Source organism: Acartia tonsa, chromosome 5, assembly GCF_053477335.1.
Source record: "Acartia tonsa isolate MP-2025a chromosome 5, ASM5347733v1, whole genome shotgun sequence".
Lineage (NCBI taxonomy): Eukaryota > Metazoa > Arthropoda > Copepoda > Calanoida > Acartiidae > Acartia > Acartia tonsa.
In genome coordinates, this window is record NC_137264.1 from 3,424,790 (window position 1) to 3,442,739 (window position 17,950).

General features: G+C 31.5%; 2 protein-coding genes across 4 annotated transcripts; both read right to left on the reverse strand.

The window, feature by feature from the left end:
• Nucleotides 1-8,892: 8,892 nt before the first annotated feature.
• Nucleotides 8,893-13,539, reverse strand: LOC145318546 (uncharacterized). Of its 3 annotated transcripts, none has more exons than XM_080159893.1 (6): nt 11,967-12,131; nt 11,600-11,719; nt 10,891-11,152; nt 10,403-10,513; nt 9,721-9,835; nt 8,893-9,133 (listed from the first exon to the last, which is right to left on the reverse strand). In XM_080159893.1, the coding sequence occupies exons 1-5, from the start codon at nt 11,995-11,997 to the stop codon at nt 9,778-9,780; spliced, it is 582 nt and encodes a 193-aa protein (XP_080016019.1). In that variant the 5' UTR covers nt 11,998-12,131; the 3' UTR covers nt 8,893-9,133; nt 9,721-9,777. The 3 variants fall into 3 exon arrangements, with proteins under 3 accessions (XP_080016019.1, XP_080016020.1, XP_080016021.1); XM_080159894.1 differs by lacking the exons at nt 8,893-9,133; nt 9,721-9,835 and adding exons at nt 12,489-12,545; nt 13,457-13,539 and having other exon boundaries at nt 10,407-10,513; nt 11,967-12,151; XM_080159895.1 differs by lacking the exons at nt 8,893-9,133; nt 9,721-9,835; nt 10,403-10,513 and adding exons at nt 12,489-12,545; nt 13,457-13,539 and having other exon boundaries at nt 10,562-11,152; nt 11,967-12,151.
• A 341-nt stretch (nt 13,540-13,880) lies between these two features.
• LOC145318548 (ral GTPase-activating protein subunit alpha-1-like) lies at nt 13,881-16,765 on the reverse strand. The gene is made up of 2 exons (XM_080159896.1): nt 14,849-16,765; nt 13,881-14,275 (listed from the first exon to the last, which is right to left on the reverse strand). Exons 1-2 carry the CDS (start codon nt 14,923-14,925, stop codon nt 14,137-14,139), a joined length of 216 nt encoding a protein of 71 aa, XP_080016022.1. The 5' UTR covers nt 14,926-16,765; the 3' UTR covers nt 13,881-14,136.
• Between the last annotated feature and the right edge of the window lie 1,185 nt (nt 16,766-17,950).

Here is a 17,950-nt window from a genome sequence, read left to right on the forward strand (position 1 = left end):
AGCCCCTAAATGCTTGTAGCTGAGACCCTATACATTAATGAACCTACTTTACAATTGAAGGAGAAAAAAGTTAGTTAGATATTAACATTACTGTACTAGTTGTTTATAAATTGTTATCTATTAAATATATTCTTAGATGCTTTATTCCTCATAGCCCTGTCTAAATACCCATACATGGTGTTTATTCTTTTTATCCCACAAAGTTATCAATAAATCAACACTAAATTTTATAAAATATAAAAAAGGAAAATTGTCCTAGGCCGATCTTTTTTTTTTATCAAACAGTTTTAATAATATGTTAGTCAGACAAAAGGTCTTTTTGCTATTAGAAATATTGTCTGTTTTGTTTGAACAAGTAAAAGAATAACCATGCAAACAAACAGAGACAAAATTAAAGGGACTGTGAACGTAAATTTTTCTCATCTTAATATCAAATCTTAACATTATCTCATTCATAATATCTCACAGATAGAGCAAAACACGCTTTTGTTTGCTTAAAAACGGCTTTTTCCGACGATTTTTATAAGGTACAGGGAAAGGAAGGAATTTTCCGTATTATATAAAATGTGCATTAAATTGCTTTTTTCTCCCATTATAGCTAAAATTAAACTTTTTCACATAGTTCTAGATTTTTCCTAACAATTAAGCTGACTTTTAATATAATCCTTGCTTTAAACCAATGTATAGTTACTTAGAAATTGATAAAATAAGCAATATTTTTTATTGAAAACCAAATACAATAACAAACCTAGAATCAGGTTTTTTTTATTAGTATCGAATTAACTTTAGATGGCCCATCTCTCGCCCACCTTTAATTACAAAATTGTAAATAATAAAGACGCAATATTTCTATATAAACAGTCTGATAAAAGTGTAAACTAATTCTCGAAAGTGGGTTATTTATTGTCCAACACAATAAAAAAGGATATTATTATTTTAGATAACCTATGAGATTCAACCCTTTGTAGACAGTAAGGTATTTTTTTGTCAATAATACGAATTTAAAATAGGTCTTTATTACCTAATTACTACGTTATAAAAAAACTAATTGGCAATTTTATATCATAAAATAAATCCTTAACAGTAAGTAAATTGTTTCAACTATATATGACAAGTTAAATATCCCTACAAACATTATAAGAAATAAAAACGTTCAGATTTTCCCTGTTTTTTCCTTTTTCCCTCCCAAAATACCATAAAATCAAGGCATTATTCCTGGATATTTTTGTTAATAGGACGTTTTTGGTTGATCAGTGTAGTGAAATGTGCTTAGAAAATGTTAAGATTTGATAATCAGATGAGAAATTTTTACGTTCACACTCCCTTTAACAAGGACAACTATTTTCTCGGATTCATTCGAATCCGGTGGATAGGAACCGGTTCTCATCAATACGAAAAAACTATGTATAGCATCGTATTATATCCAGTTTTCTGTGAATATAACATTAAAACCAGTTTTTTTAGCCCGTGCCTTCGGCATCTCGTGGCTAAAAAAACTGGTTTTAATCTTATAATTGTACATTCTATATCTGCGGAAAGCCGTTTATAATACGATGAAAGAAATAACTATTCCTATGTTCTATATCTTTAAAGTAAGATTTGGGAATATTGCATGACTTACTTTAAACTATAGTTGTAAAGAACCTTTACTCAAAAAAAACTATTTTAAACACTTGAAAATATATGAGGGTAATCATTTGGATTCTATACTTAAAACCTCCAAAAGCATAAAGTGTGTTAATTTATTTTATGTTTTATTATTATCTGGCCACAACTTGGTCAAAAATGCTCACAAATCAGACCTTTTTCGACCAAAGATACTCAAATGGTTCCTTTACAAGCCCAATCAATCAGTTTTAAGATATCTTTATATTTCAAGAAAAAATTATGAAAATACTAAAAAACAGCAAATTTAGGTGTTACCTGTTATATGCACAGATACCATAAAATCAACAGAAAAAATACTTATTTTTACTTTTCTGTCATTTTTAAAGTTTGATTCTGTTAAATTGGCTATTCTTGAAGGGATTTATGCATTGAAATATACTGAAACATAATATTAGGCAGAAATTAATGTATTTCAAAGAAAGAAAATTTGAAAAATAAGAAATTCAACCTCTATTACTTCAGAGGACAGCTGCCAACCTCCAGTTGACAGGATATAGTTTAATACTTGTTAGCAATAATAATTAGCCCAAAAAGTAAAACAAAAAGTTTTTTGATATGGTAAAAAAATGATAATCTAAATCTTAATTTTGGGGATGATGATCTGAAGGACGTTCTTACTGGTGGTGATGATGACCCAGATCGTATCCAAGTACATGCGCATTATGACAACTCATCTATTGAACTATGGTCCAATTTTTGTATTTGTAGCAGCCTCCAATTAAAAGTTGTAATAAGAAATATAACTATCTTTTAAAAACTACTATAAATATTTACCTTATGAATTGGAGAATTTAAAAACCATGATTGTATGTTTTGGGATTTCTCTTGATTGGAGAATGCTACAAATAAAAAAATCGGACCATATTTTAATAGTTAAGTTGTCATAATGCTCAGTTATTTGGATACCATCTGGGTCATCATCAACAACAGCAAGAGCGTCTTGAAGATCATCATCCCCAAAATTAAGATTTAGATTATCATTTTTTTACCATATTAAAAAAATTTTTGTTTTACTTTTTGGGCTAATTATTATTGCTAACAAGTATTTAACTACATCCTGTCAACTGGAGGTTGGCAGCTGTCCTCTGAAGTGATAGAGGTCGAATTTCTTATTTTCCAAAATTTCTTTCTTTGAAATACATTAATTTCTGTCCAATATTATGTTTCAGTATAATCAATGCATAAATCCCTTCAAGAATAGCCAATTTAACAGAATCAAACTTTAAAAATGACAGAAAAGTATTTTTGCTGTTGATTTTATGGTATCTGTGCATATAAAAGGTAACACCCAAATTTGCCGTTTTTTAGTATTTTCATCAATTTTCCTTAAAATTTAAAGATATCTTAAAACTGATTGATCGGGCTTGTAAAGGAACCATTTGAGCATCTTCGGTCGAAAAAGGTCTGATTTGTGAGCATTTTTGACCAAGTTGTGGCCAAATAATAATAAAAAATAAAAAAACGTACAAACTAGAGGCTATTGAACTGCTGTTTACTTATGTTTTTAAATCTATTCTAGCAATGTTTTTTTTTCAATTAGAATACACTCTTAGCTGTTGATTATCATATGATATAATCTTGTATGATATTATTAGTAGCGAAGCTACTCTATAATTTGAAATGTCTGTCTGTCTGTCTGTCCGTATGTCCGTCTGTCCGTCTTAGTTTGGAGGAAACGTGATTTTCTCGGCTCCTATAAAGATAAAAGGCTGAAATTTTTTGACAACATTCCCATTATTAAGGAGCACAATTAACTATAAAACATCAATAGCGATAGGACCGCTCTTTAGCAGGTTTTAGGCTATTTTTGTATTTTTCATTTTATTCTCCATATCTTTGGTGTTTATGGTCCGTTTTTAAAAATTTTTGTAGTTAGAAATATCAAAATTAAATTTCTCGTTGTTTATAGCATCCAGTATGTAATTTACTTTGACCGTCAGTCTGTTAGATATAGTACTGAAATATAAATATTAAGAAATTTTAAAAACAAATGTTGAAAAGGTTTCGTGATTCTTTTCCTAATATACATGCTTTTGACAACTAATATCTAAATTCTTATTAAATTGTTTGTGCTTCGCTACTTATGGATGTTGTCATCCTTGTTATACAATAGAATTTGTGTAGTAAGAAGAGACAAAAAAGATTACATATTGCTTAGTATATGTTCATTATAAGTGTATATACAATTTATATAAAAATACACATATGTCTTTCTTTACTATACAGAATTAAGGAAAGTATACAGAAAAACTGGTACAAATATTTATAAATAAAGTTTTGACCTCACCTAACAAAGCTTTAAACTAATAGTTTGTTTACAAACTTTTAAACTTATCAATTTAATTGAAATCATTCTCATTCATGTGTCTGATTATTTTCTAGAATATTTATGAATGTTTCTGTACAAGTTTGAAACAAAAGTATCATTAAGGCAGGTTTTACCACACAAAAAAACTTTTTCTTTCTTTCTTGCATTTCAAATGACTTTAAAAGGTTATGTAAAAGTGTATTTTCAATTTCAAGATGATTACTCATATAGATTTATTAAGATATTATTTTTATATAAAAATGAGTATTTATCCTCAAAGATAATTAAAAATAATTAAAGTATTAATTATTAAAAGTTTATAGTATTAACCCAAACCCTTTATGGATGATGTTGTCATGGTTTAATTTTTGAACAGAAATAGCCTCCTCTAGATGAATCAAGAATACAAGAAGAATCAACTCTCTAATAAAATTACCTTTTCAAGATAAAAAAGTACATAATATCATTCTTTAAATCAAAAGTTTGTTTATTAACTCATAATGGATGTTGCCATCCTTGTTAACTTTTAAAGTATATAGTTTATCCCTCTATGAATTGTGTCATCCTTGTTTAATCAAAAACTGTATAGTATTAAACCCGGTGCATTTCTCTTTTATCTTTTTTTAGTCAGGTTTAAAAACTAAATACTACATTTTATCACATTATACTTTGTGGACTAAATAAGGCTATTTTAAATAGAAAAGTTTCATAAGGTGTAATAATATTTGTAGTTTCAACTGTTTTGTTAGAGTCAAAAAATTATCTTTACCTAGATGACCCCACCTGTGTTACTGGTATCACATGCCCCACACAACAATTAAACCTGAAGTGAGGAGGTGGATCGTCTAGTCCCTCCTCTGTTTATTACAGATAGACATTAACGGGCAGATAGTCAATTTAAACTTGCATTTTATCTGGACTTTAGTACCATAATGTAATTATGTGTTAATAAGGACCCTAGATCCCAGCTTTTATATTGTTGGCCTTGTGTTTTACAAAATAGAGAAACATAAATTAATCCTTTGAAAAACATAGGGATTAATTCTAAAGATCTGTATTCATATAAGTTTTAGAAGAATAGAGGATACTGATAAAGGCCTTCCTTCCATTATTTTATACTTGATTCTTAGAAGTGCAGTCACTTTTTAGAAAGGATCTTTTTTTACTTGTTTTTATAGATTAGCCACATTTTGAGTTTGTAAATGGATTTTTTTTAAAGTTCATTCTATAGATGGTTTTAGGATTAGGTTTTTACATGAAAAATAAATTATATAATTGGTCTAAAGTTTCATCTTAGCAGTTTGAAAACATCGATAAAATAAAAAAAACATTACTGATTATCTTTTTTAAATTTTTAGTATGCTATATTAATATTTAGGTCTAAAAACTAACTTACACTTATAATGAGTTTTAACCTTGAATAAATCAAGTCTTGATATTAAAGAAAACGCTGTCTGATTTTTTTTTATAAAAAAAAACAAAGGTCATTTAAACTAAAAACTGGCCTTAAACTTATGACTAGACAATCCATTGTTAGACAAGTTTTTATTCTCATTTCTTTGTAAATCCAAATCATTCATCAACAAAACTGTATAAAGGTCATTTTAATCTGCAAAAACTGCATTATGAATCAATAATCATATCTTTTTTAAATGGACCATTTATGGTCATAATATAAGCATACATTTTCTTTTTATTTTGTTTGCTTTTTTGGATTTTTTTGTTCTAGTTTCACTTACATAAATGAATAGTAAACAGAATGTATGGTTTTGTTTTTGTATGGGGTAAAAGTTACATAATTAGAAAAATAGACAGGAATTTAGAAAAACAATTAGGAAAATACAGGGAGTAAGGGAGGGGACAATGGATCGAATATTCAATTTTTAGGAGTCTTAGACTTTGGGGACTGGCTTAAAGAGAATGTGCAAGAATTTAGCAGTTTCTGACTGAGTTTGGGGACTTGTGCATAGAATGCCGCTGCTCGTTATGTATGTTTTGAATATTGCAGACGGGGAGAAGGGATAAGGGAAGTGGGGGGAAGGGAAATATACACTCGTTGTGTTAGTTTGGAATGTAGCAGGCGGGGAGAAGGGAGGTGGGGGCAAGGGAAATAAACAGAATAAAAAGGGGCAGTCATATTCTTGCTAGCAGCTGGCCGGGTCCAATAATCTTTTAATATAAAAATCACACCAAAAAACCTCAATATATTTCATCAAAAACAAGTTGTGATTTCACTTTACATGACGCTATGGAAATCTATTATTCAATTAACAATCCCTTTATAATTTCCTACAAATTTATTGGATTAAACTGGATTTCATGCCCTTTCTTTGATAACTCTTATATTGAATTAATTGCCCATTGTCCCCTCCCTTACTCCCTGAGGAAAATATATGCTCACAATATTACAAGTAGTCCAAACTTTCTGCAGGATCAAACCCTGTTTGATACATAGATTTATAGAGAACATAAAATTATGTTATAAATGTACACATTATTTGGGCCAAAAGTATCGTAGGTCCAAGTAAACAAGAAAGGGATGGATTTTTTTTGATTTTTTTGATGTGTGGCTACCCTGTTCTATTAAGATTACTCGAATTCTCCCTCCAAAAAATTGTAAATATGTAAGAGATTTCTGATCTTCTAATTGTTTCTTTATATTGCTGTCTTTATCCTTGGTTAAAAGTTAGGTAAGCAGGTCAAATGTAATGGTAAAAAATCGGTTCGGTCAATAACTAAAAAGTACTTTTTCTTATAAAGGTTACAGAATTAATACTTTAAACATGAACGATTGTGTCCATAGGCTGGGAGGGAGTGTATATATTAGAATGTAAATTATACTGCCTAGGGGGTTTATAACTCTTCCATTCGTTTACTAATTCTAAAAGCTTCAATAAACAAAGAAATTAATTAAAAATGAAAAGACTTTTTTAAACCTTATAATTTACTGTTAAAAAAGATTTGAAGACAAAGAGCTCGAAAGATTTTTTTTTGTATTTTACAAGATTTTTAACCTTTATTGAATACACCTAGAAAATCCTAGTTTACATAATTGTGCAGCCAAAAATCTTTATACTAAATCAATTAGTACTTTGTTTTTTAAAAGTACAAAACATTGTATAATGCTCAAAGTCTTTTTTATTGAAAATACTCCCGCCCACTACCCCCCCCCCCCCGGGCCCACCCCACCTATAAAAAATGTACTAGTTTTCAGTGAAGTGGATTTTGACTTTCACCGTGTCGGAGCCAATATATTTTAAAACTAACCTCTGGGAGCAAATATAACGATTTGGAGCAACCCCATGTTATCATAAAAAAGGTGCATGTCTGGCAGCGTGAGGACTTATGATTAATTCATCATATATGGTCGTAATGAACTCACCTTGAGGTATCAATCAGGTATTTCCTAAATAAATGTACTTAAATTCTCAATTCTATAGGTATGAATACTCTATTTACATATATATGAACAAGTACATATAGACGAATAAGTTTTGAGAGATTATCATTTCTTTTATCTTATTATAAATGATTTATATTGTTTTCCTTTAAACTTGTTTATAAGACTTTTATAAAGTTTTAACCTCACTGGGCTCTCCTAAACCTGACTAACCTAACCTAACCAAAATACATTTTTAAAAATGTTGTATATATAATTGAGAGATTGGAGATATATGTCCAATAATTTGGATAGATTAGCTACTCAATATTAAAAATTCCAAAAAAAACAGTACTAACTATCAACCACAAACATAAAGTATTAAAAGTTTTGCTTCAAAATCAGAAATGGGATAATCTAAAAGAAATCTATTGTACTACCTTTCGCACTTTGAATTGTAGGATACATTGAAACCCTAAGAGGATTGAGGTATACTTAAATCTATACCTATTTCTTACCATACAGATAAAATCACAGGGACATATATTTTACAAATAAGGACAACTGCTTATAATAGTTTGACACAAAAGTTAAATGTAAGGGCATACAATGAGATTTAAAAAGGAAGAGTAGTTTGAAATAATGGTAATATACTTGTACGGGATAGAGTTCAGTTTGGCAAGTTTTAGGCTATTTAGGCTATATAGGATTTAATGATTAATTCATACATTAATTGTTCCTTACATTAAATAGCCCCACTAAAAAGTATTCCCTTCATCCTTAAAAGTCACACCATAAAAAAGAGAAGGTAATAAATTAAGCAAATAAAAAAATAAATAAATGTAAATGCAAGCCATTCCCCCTTTAGATGTTCTCAATTTATTTTGAGATTAGTTATCTCTTGATATAAGATAGGTTAAGAATGCATATACTTAACACTTATACCTAACATTGCACGTACACTAAGTGCAAAATAAAAATCATACACTTAAGCGAAGCTCAACAATTCAGATAAACAAATAATTACCAAACTAGAAAGATAATACTTTAAATGCTAATTTTTTGTTATAAATTATAAATAAATTATACTTGTATTGAAAGAAATCATCGAGACTATTCCAACATGCCTACATCCCAGGTTCTAATTAATACCATAAAAACACCAAGGTTTTACCACTTTTATGGTAAAATTTTACCAGCCTATACGATTTAAAAGGTGGTAAAATTTTACCGTAACCGTGGTAAAAACACTTTTTGTGGTACTCTGTGACGCTTTTTACCAGCGATTTTTACCACAATTATCGGTAAAATTTTACCAGATTTCCGGTAAAATATTACCATTTTAGGACGCAAATTTATACCAGATTTTGACCAATTTTTACCACTTTTTTGGTAAAATCTTACCGCAAATTTCTGTAAGATTTTACCGAAAAAGTGGTAAAACTGTTCAACACCTGGTAATATTTTTGCCCTAAATTGGTAAAATTTTACCAGAAATAGGGTAAATATGGTAAAAATTTACCAAAAATTGTGGTAAAAACGGGTGGTAAAAATCACGAGAAAGTGGTAAAAAACGACCTTAATTATAGAAAAACATCGCTTGTAGGTATAAATCGCAAAAATAAAAAAAAATTGTTTTCATTTTTATCTTTATTGATTGAAACAACACTTAAACATATTTTTCTTGATTCTACTGCTCTGGCCGCGAAAACTGTTGCGCAACCTCCTGGATTTGCTGGGCACCGGCCCCATTCGACCTCGTATCACTGATATTCAACCTGGAATAAAATTGCTCATTAGTTAATTAGATAATTACAGGGATATAAAGGGATAAGACAATGGCTGATAAATTGATGTTCATCTCTAATGATGATACACATCGTTACCCCTTCTGTAGATTACAATAAGTGATTGAAATGTTAGGACACTCAACTTAATGAACCAACCAATAAAAAATCAATAAAAGTACCCAAGGTTGTTAGGCCAAAGAATAAGAAAATGTTATTTGAAAACTTTGGGGGCTAGTGTAATTTACAGCCCAATGTCCCATCCCTCCCTACTAAATATCTAATCTATAATACAAAGTAGAACGATGTCTGTCCGTCCGTCCGTCCGTCCGTCCGTCCCAAAGATAAAGCCTATACTCGCTGTTTACGCAAATGTGTCAGAACTTCCCCCCCCCCTTACTCTCACACCTAAATTTTTTCTTTTGAAAGCAAAAATAAAAGTGTGTAGGTTCGACTCCCCCTCTCCCCCCTCATTCATTTCCTACAGGCATCTTGACACGTGGCAAAAAAATCAGCAAACTTATCTAACTAAACATCTTTGAAAACGCAGAACGAGAAAAAATAAAGGGAAAGCTTACCTGGAAAACATAAGCAGTAACAACATCCCTGGCTAACAAGAACATGCTGTGTCCATACTACTCGGCATTACTGATTATATGCTTCACGTGGCGTATGGAGTCGTGGAACGCGGGGTCCTAAGTTATGGAGGATTAAATGAAGGAAGGAAGTGGACTGTTTATTACACTAGTCCCCAAAGCTTTATTTTCTTCTTCGTTGCTTTAACAACTCTAGGGACTTTTATTGAATTTTGAATGGTTGATTAATCAAGTTAAGTGTCTAAAGCTTTCAACAACTAATTATACTCCACAGAAGGGGTAATTTTATTTTTGTGTATCATCATTGCTGATGTACATCAATTTATCCGCCATTGTCTTGTCCCTTTAGATCCCTGTCCCAAACAAGTACTAATATTAGATAAATTTAGACCTAAACCCCAGGCAGGGAGGGTAAAATATGGTGTAAATATCATAATGGTATCCAAAGTTTCAGAAACAAGTTTACTTATTCGTCAACTCAAAAACTTTGAGTACCTAATTTTTATTAGGTAAATCTTGATTTAATTTCAATACTTCGTCTTTTGTCCTATCCCATAAGAACCATGTTTCCCGTTGTGTCTACAGAAACGTAAATTATTTTAGTACAATCTTTTTTTAAACTTAAACAATATTTTACTTCGTCTTAAATCATTTAATAACCCATTCCTGAATAGCCTTGGTCCCTGGTCCACGTCTACCCGGGGAGGGTGGAGGTCCCCTGTGTCCTGGAGAATAGTCACCTGGTGGCCCTTTGGATGGGGGTGGTGACATGTACCTTGAATATTCAGATTAGTTTATAATAAGTAAATGTTATGTCGTTATCTATTAAAAATAACATATATCATCAAAATTCTAAAAAATACCTATTAAAAATCAAATTAGGTAAAAAAACTAGGTACTTTATGTCATTATTGAGAGGAGACAATGAACTGTTAATTTCATCAGTCCCAAAAGTTTTATTATAACGTTTTCTTATTCATTGGCTTAGGTAACTACTTTGGGGAGTTAATTAAATTTTGATTTATTGTTTCAATAAGTTGAGTGTTCAAACGTTTTTTAACCACTAATTTTATGTATCATCGATGTTGATGTTCATCAGTTTATCGGCCATTGACTTATCCCTTTACATCCCTGATATAAATTTGATTTTACCTTGGGGGTGGCCGACCTCTTGGTTCAGGTGAGTAATCCCTGGGTGGTGGGCCCCTACCGGGAGGTCCCCTCCTGGGTGACGGGGAATATTCTCTGTGGTGGGGGGGAGGAGGTCCGCGGGGGGGTCCTCGTGGCGACATATCCCTCATTGGCGGTGGGGGGCCTCTGTAACGTTGTTGTGGAGGGGAGTAGTCGCCCCTGGGATGTGCCTCCCTTGTGAAGTAATGTGAGGGGGGGTCCGTAGCCATCTCTCCTCTCATACCTGAAAAAATAAAAATAATTTACTTAAAAAGTTAAAATTCATTAAAAAAAAGGTTTTTAAAATTTTTTGATTGGTAGAAAAGGGAAGAACTAATAAAAAAGAGCATATCTAGGTAGGAAAGTTATTGTAATTTTAGAAAATCTTTAATAAAGCAATAAAAGAGATGGTAGGCATTTAAAGTTAGCAAATTTGGAAATTACACTAATATATTTTGTTTATATACTAAATTGTTTAAAGTAAAAAGGTTCTTTGTCTTTAGCTTAAGATTTCGATAACTACTAAACCGATTGAGTTCTCCTTTATAGGTAGGAAAGCTTCTCATATGACACGGAATGGTTTTAGACTATATTTCTGTCCCCTATCTATCCTTTTTAATACAGAGCCCCTAAATGCTAGGGCCGCAGCCGCTAGCAATATCTAAACTAATCTTAAAATTTAAAATTTTACCTTGGTGGAGGGGATCTACCACCCCCTCTGCCACCACGTCCTCTGAAACCACCCCTGTCCCCTCCACGGCCTCTGCCTCTAAAGCCACCCTTATCACCTCCCCTTCCTCTAGAGCCACCTCTGTTATTTTTAAATGTTTTCATTTTGAAAAAAAAAATTCGATGACTTTTAGTAAGTATTTTGGAAGATTAATTTTAAATTTTTTTATCTTAGGTACTGCTGTTTTATTAGCGCAGCAACTTTATAACAAAACTGTACGTCAGTCCATGGCGAAATTACAAAAAATGCATTGCTTTTAAACGTTACATTTAATAAATAAGCCTACCTAAAGATTTTCTAACTTTTACTTTTTAAAACAAAAACTTTCCTAGAGTAATGTGGGGGGCTGCGTCTTTCATACCTATCCCCGCCCCCACCCCGGCCTCTACCTCTGTAAGAACTGCGCCCCCTATCACCTCCGCGTCCTCTATCACCGCCTCCACGTCCCCTGCCTCGTCCCCGGGATATTTCCACTCTCAGCCGTTCACCGGCATATAATGTACCGTTCATTTCCTTAAAAAATAAAGTGAAGTAAAAATAACTTCAAGACCTGAAGTTTGTTTAATAACAATAAGGTAAAAATAAATCAAAACAATTCCCTATAACTTAGAAATACCTCCTACCCTTGTGGAATATTCTAAACCCTTCTTGATCTCCCTAAACCTAACTAAAAGCAGTAGTGAAAGTTTCAAACAAAAAATTCAAGTAATGAAAAGGTGAAGGCAAGCCTTGACTTTTAAGGGGGTGGCAACACCCAGCCATTTTGTTGTAAAGAAACCAAAATATTGTTTGTATTATTATACAGATCTACAAAGATAAATATAAGCTGCGAAACTTTTCTGTAACTTACTTCTTCAACTGCCCCCTATGTTTCAAATGCTGATCTGAGGTCTTGTTTCTTTACAATCTAAATAAAAGAATTTGTTATAATCAAAAACTATAGGTATGAAACTAAAAAAATACGACAAAAGTAGAAACCTTATACTTTTTAGCTAGACCAAAATAATCAGTAGGTAACAAGTTTGAAATAGATAGGACAATTCCTACATGCTTGAATTAATGATAATAGCTATGAGTTTCGTCCATACAGACCGGCCATCCAACACTAATTATAGAAAAGCTTCGCGTTTACAAAAAACATAATTCCCTTCCACAAAATAACAATGATAACGTTTATGAGAGTAAAGCTCTCAAATAAGACAGTGGGACAAACGGAATTTTGTTGGTAAAACTTCAAGGATTTAAAGGGATAAGGCAATCCCCGATAAATTGATCCACATCATTAATGATTATTAACAAAATTACATCTTTATAATTATAATTTTTTTTTCAATTTTTTTCAATTTTGTACCCCCCCCCCCCCCCCCCCCGACTACCGACGAACAACTATTTTAGGTTAGGTTAGGTTTTAGGCTAGGGAGCCGAGCGCTGCGGCTAGGCAGGCAAGTGGGCCGAGCGCTGCGGCTAGGCAGGCAAGGGGGCCGAGCGCTGCGGCTAGGCAGGCTAGGGAGCCGAGCGCTACATTTCTAAAAGGATAATACCACCTACTCTAATGAATGTAGAATATACGTGGATATTACGACAGGGGGAAAAAATTGTCGTTATTTTAGCTTGCTAACATGAAATTCGTTTATTGGTCAGTTTGTTCAACCAGTAGTAGGGTAAGGATTGGGTTTAAAGAAGGGGGGTATCTTTATTTTAGCCAGCTGTGAGCATCTCCTTATCAGAGTAAATGAAAATGTGGTACAACATCCCAGTAATAATATATAGATTATTTTTATAAACTTTAATGGAAAAAACATTAAAAAAATAATATACCTGTCTAGCTAACACTCTGGTAAGGGTTTCCATAGTCTTAAACCACTCCCGGATTAATTCTTCCCATAAAGTTAGTCCACTCAAAACCTAAAACAAACGAACTTATTTTGACAAGTAGAAAAGTTGGTGGAAAAATAATTCATCTAAATTAATGAAGCAAAAATTCGTCCCCAAACTTCATTTTTAATTCTTGATACAGATTTTAAAGGGTGGGGCTTAAAGGGTGTTAACTCCACTCAACCCGTAAAACCCCTTATTTGTTTCCCTTCAAAATTAAAAAAAAAATATATTAGATTACCAACCTCAAACCTTTGAAATCCCTCATTTTATCCCTCTTAAAATTAAAAGCTTGACGTACAATCAACCATTGGTTGTCTTTAGGACGATTGGCAAATAGATCTGATTCCTGTACTGTAGAACAAATAAAACATTATGGAATGGATATAGAATATACGTGGATATTGATGACAGTGGAAAAATTGAAGTCAATTTAGGTTGCTAACATGAAACTCATTCAATGGTCAGTTTGTTTATCCAGTAGGACGGGACGGAATGGAGTAAAGGGGGCGAATTAGGGTTATCGTCATTTTAGCCCACTGGGAGTTTTACTTTATTAGAGAAAATAAAAATCTAGTGTAACATCCAAGTAATAAAATATCTATTTCTGCAGGTTATCTTAATTATAGTATAGCTAACATTACCTCTAGAAACTGATCCCAAAGTTCACAGGACACAACAACATAGAGATTAGCCTTGATCCATGTGACAATGAGGGTCTGGAAGATGGCCTGGGTCAACCTTCCTCCAAGGGTGTCCTCCCTGATAAGCATAGATAACTATTAACTAAAGATCCAAGAACAAATTAAATATAAATAGGCTATTTTTATTTAAGTGTGTAGGTAGGTATAAAGTATACTTTTTATCTAAAAATGGTATTTTTGTCTCTGATTTTATTTATCGCGTCGTATTATAGACAGCTTTCCGCGACTGGTAAAATGAGAAATTTTCAGATCAATAGCAATTTTGTTAGCCCCGAGGGGCCAAAGGACTGGCCTAACAAAGCTGGTATTGATAATATAATTTCTAGACTATTGTTCATAGAAAATTGTCTGTAATACGTAATTTTTCAGTATGGCCCAGAACCATTTTCAATATTGAAAAAAAAATTTCTAAGAGGATAATACCAAAAAATCAATTTAATGGACATTTTATATAATACGGAAAATTTCTTCCTTTCCCTGTACCTTATAAAAATCGTCGGAAAAAGCCGTTTTTTAAGCAAACAAAAGCGCGTTTTGCTCTATCTGTGAGATATTATGAATAAGATAATGTTAAGATTTGATATTAAGATGAGAAAAATTTACGTTCACAGTCCCTTTAAAGACACAATACCTGTAATAATAATGTACAAACTTTTCAACCACTAATAATACCCTGGCCTTTCTAATTATAAGCCTAGGCAGAGCCATGCTGGTGATGCTAGCTCAAGCGTGTACCGTGGTTTCTGTAGAACTGTACTTCTGAAGCCAATACAGGGTTACGAAAGTTTAAATTGATGTTTTTTTTTTAATGTTAATATTAAATGTAATATAGTTTTGTAATGACATATAAAATATATATTCGATAGAATATAAAAAAATATAGTGCATTCAATATTAAAAAAAAATATTTAAATATATATATAGTTGTTAACCATATATGAACATATAATGAATCTATTTCCGGCCGGGTTCTTAAAAGATATTGCCGCGTTTTTTCGACATTTTTTACGCTATGAATAACAAGCGCGACATTCGCGAAATCTAAAAGAGTATACAATGATTTATTTAATTATTTCGCTTTTGATGGTACGGCCTTCATAGAAAAAAAAAAGATTATCTTCAATCCATTTTTGCTGCATATTAATTAATGCATCTTTTTAGAGCTGTGTTAGACATTAGAAAAATTGCTAAAAAAATAATTTAAAATTCAGTATTTTTATGTTATATACTCTGTTTGAAATTCTATCGTCAACGTTCAATCAATCAATGTCTAAAAAACGCCGAAAAAATGTGGCATTCATCTTTTAAAAACCCATCTCGGTGGTATTTCCGGTTGGCAAAGACAACATAAATATAGAAATCATGAAACATTGTTGTTCCACAATTTTGCCACATTTTTAAACATCTTGCTTAAAAAAAATCTTCCTTGTAAATTCTACAAATTTAAATATTTAGAGAAAATTGAGTAGTAATTTACTTCTTGATTCAAAATATTTGATTAAATTGAATCAAAACTAATAATTATTTTTGGCACTCTATATTCAAATAATCATAAGCTTATCAATAGTGCGCATGCGCGCACAGAGGTGCCATAAATTTCAAAACTTAAAAATATAAGTTTTGTAGCGAAATTACTCTATAATTCGAAATCTCTGTCTTTCTTTTAGAAACATTCAGGGGAATATACGAAAGCTTATATTTATATTAAAGATGAAAAATCGATAAATTCAAATGCACACGGCACATCTGCGTAAACACACCCTGGATTTTTTTTCTTTTAATTTTAATTCGTATGAAGCTAGCTCAAATAAGTAAATATTAAATTTGATATATTTTTGACGATGCGGGAGGATGTTTTAAAAGAAATGATGAAATAATTTTCAAGGTTTTAAAAAAAAGTTAGCTTCTTTTATGCGAAAAAATTCAATAAAAAGTAAAAATTTTTACCAAAAAGTTGGTCAAATTTTACCAAGTTTTTTTTTTTGTTAAAGTCCAAAAATCTGGACTTAGCCTAAAAATTTACCTTGTCAATTTTTACCAAAAAGTTGGTCAAATTTTACCAAGTTTTTTTTTTTGGCAAAGTCCAAAAATCTGGACTTAGCCTAAAAATTTACCTTGTCAATTTTTACCAAAAAGTTGGTCAAATTTTACCAAGTTCATTTTTTTTGTCAGAGTCCAAAAATCTGGACTTAGCCTAAAAAAATACCTTGTCAAATTTTACTAACTTTTTGGTAAAAATTGACCAAATTGCGTTTTTTTTGTCTAAGTCCGAAAATTCGGACTTAACCTGAAAAATAGAGTTGTAAAATTGACCACATTTTTGGTAAAACTTCCAAAAGTGGTAAAATTAAAAAAAAAAAAAAAAATTTAAATTTAGGCTTCATTGTATAGAAGTCATTATTTTAAAGTACTACAACTGATTATGAAGAGCTGTTTTTAATTTAAAACACAAAAAACGGGTTTTTTTGTTTCGTCAAATTTTACAAAAAAAATGGTAAAATTTGACTAATTTTTTGGCTAAAACTTTTGCTGGTAAAATTTACCACGAAACTGGTATATTTTACCAGGTTGACCAGCTTTACCACTTTTCTGGTAAAACGATTTTTTTTTCTGGTATTTCGTAGAACCTGGGATTAGCGATCAGACTTTCCAATTACTGAGGTATGGACGGATATACCCTAATTATTAAGATGCTACGTTTTCCAAAAAGACAAGGCATAACAATAACTGACCAAGCCATTGAAAACTGTCTTGAAAGTTTCCCAAAGGTGAAGATTATTGCCAAGTATTTCTGAGAAAGAAACGATGAAATTTCTGTGAACCAGTCAGTATGACGTACATAATAATAACACAGCCTAGACATAGTAAAGTGTTTTATAGCAAAGTAAAAAATAAAAGGCTCCATTCCAAATCAAGTATAAGACATTTTTTAGGATAACTAAAATTATTTAAAACCGGAAAATATAATTATTATGTAAATTTGCTATAAATTTGAGATAAAGTTAAACTATTAGGATTTGAGCAATTTTCTGCTGGTTAAGATTTAAAATAAAAGAAATAATAGAATATATCTAATTTGCTTCTTTGGTAATATATTTTTTATTGAGTTGACATATCCATGGCAGTTCTGTTAGTTTTACCTTCGACTTTTCAATAAACAAACAACAATTGTTTTATTTTCGTGGTATAAAAAAGAACAATAACAAGAATGACAAACTCACAAAAAAACATAGCTCAAATTACATTTTTACACAGAGAACATATCATACTTTCTGGCCAATATTTGCTACACTTCAATTTATGAACTAAACCCCAATTGGATTAAACTTAACATTATTCCTTATCATTGAAGGTTTCACCAAAAAAAAAATTGATAATCTATAATACAAAGTAGAACGATGTTTGTTTGTCTGTCTGTTTGTTTGTAGCGAAGGATCTCGCTAACCGCTGAACCGATCGGGTTCTCCTTTACAAGGTAACTTCTCATTGGTCCAGGGAAGGTTTATAACTATTTTGTTGGGGGGTGGGACACCCCCCCCCCCAAATGAAAATACCCCCCCCAATTTTTTTTTCTTTTTAAAACTAAAATTTAAAAAGTGGGGTTGACTACCCCTCCCCCACCCAAAAAAAAAAAAATTCTCCCCCCAAAAAAATTTTATAAAATTTTTAAAAAATTTTTTCTTTTAAATCCAAAATACGAAAACCTCTTGGGGCAAAGCCCCTAGAGGCTAGG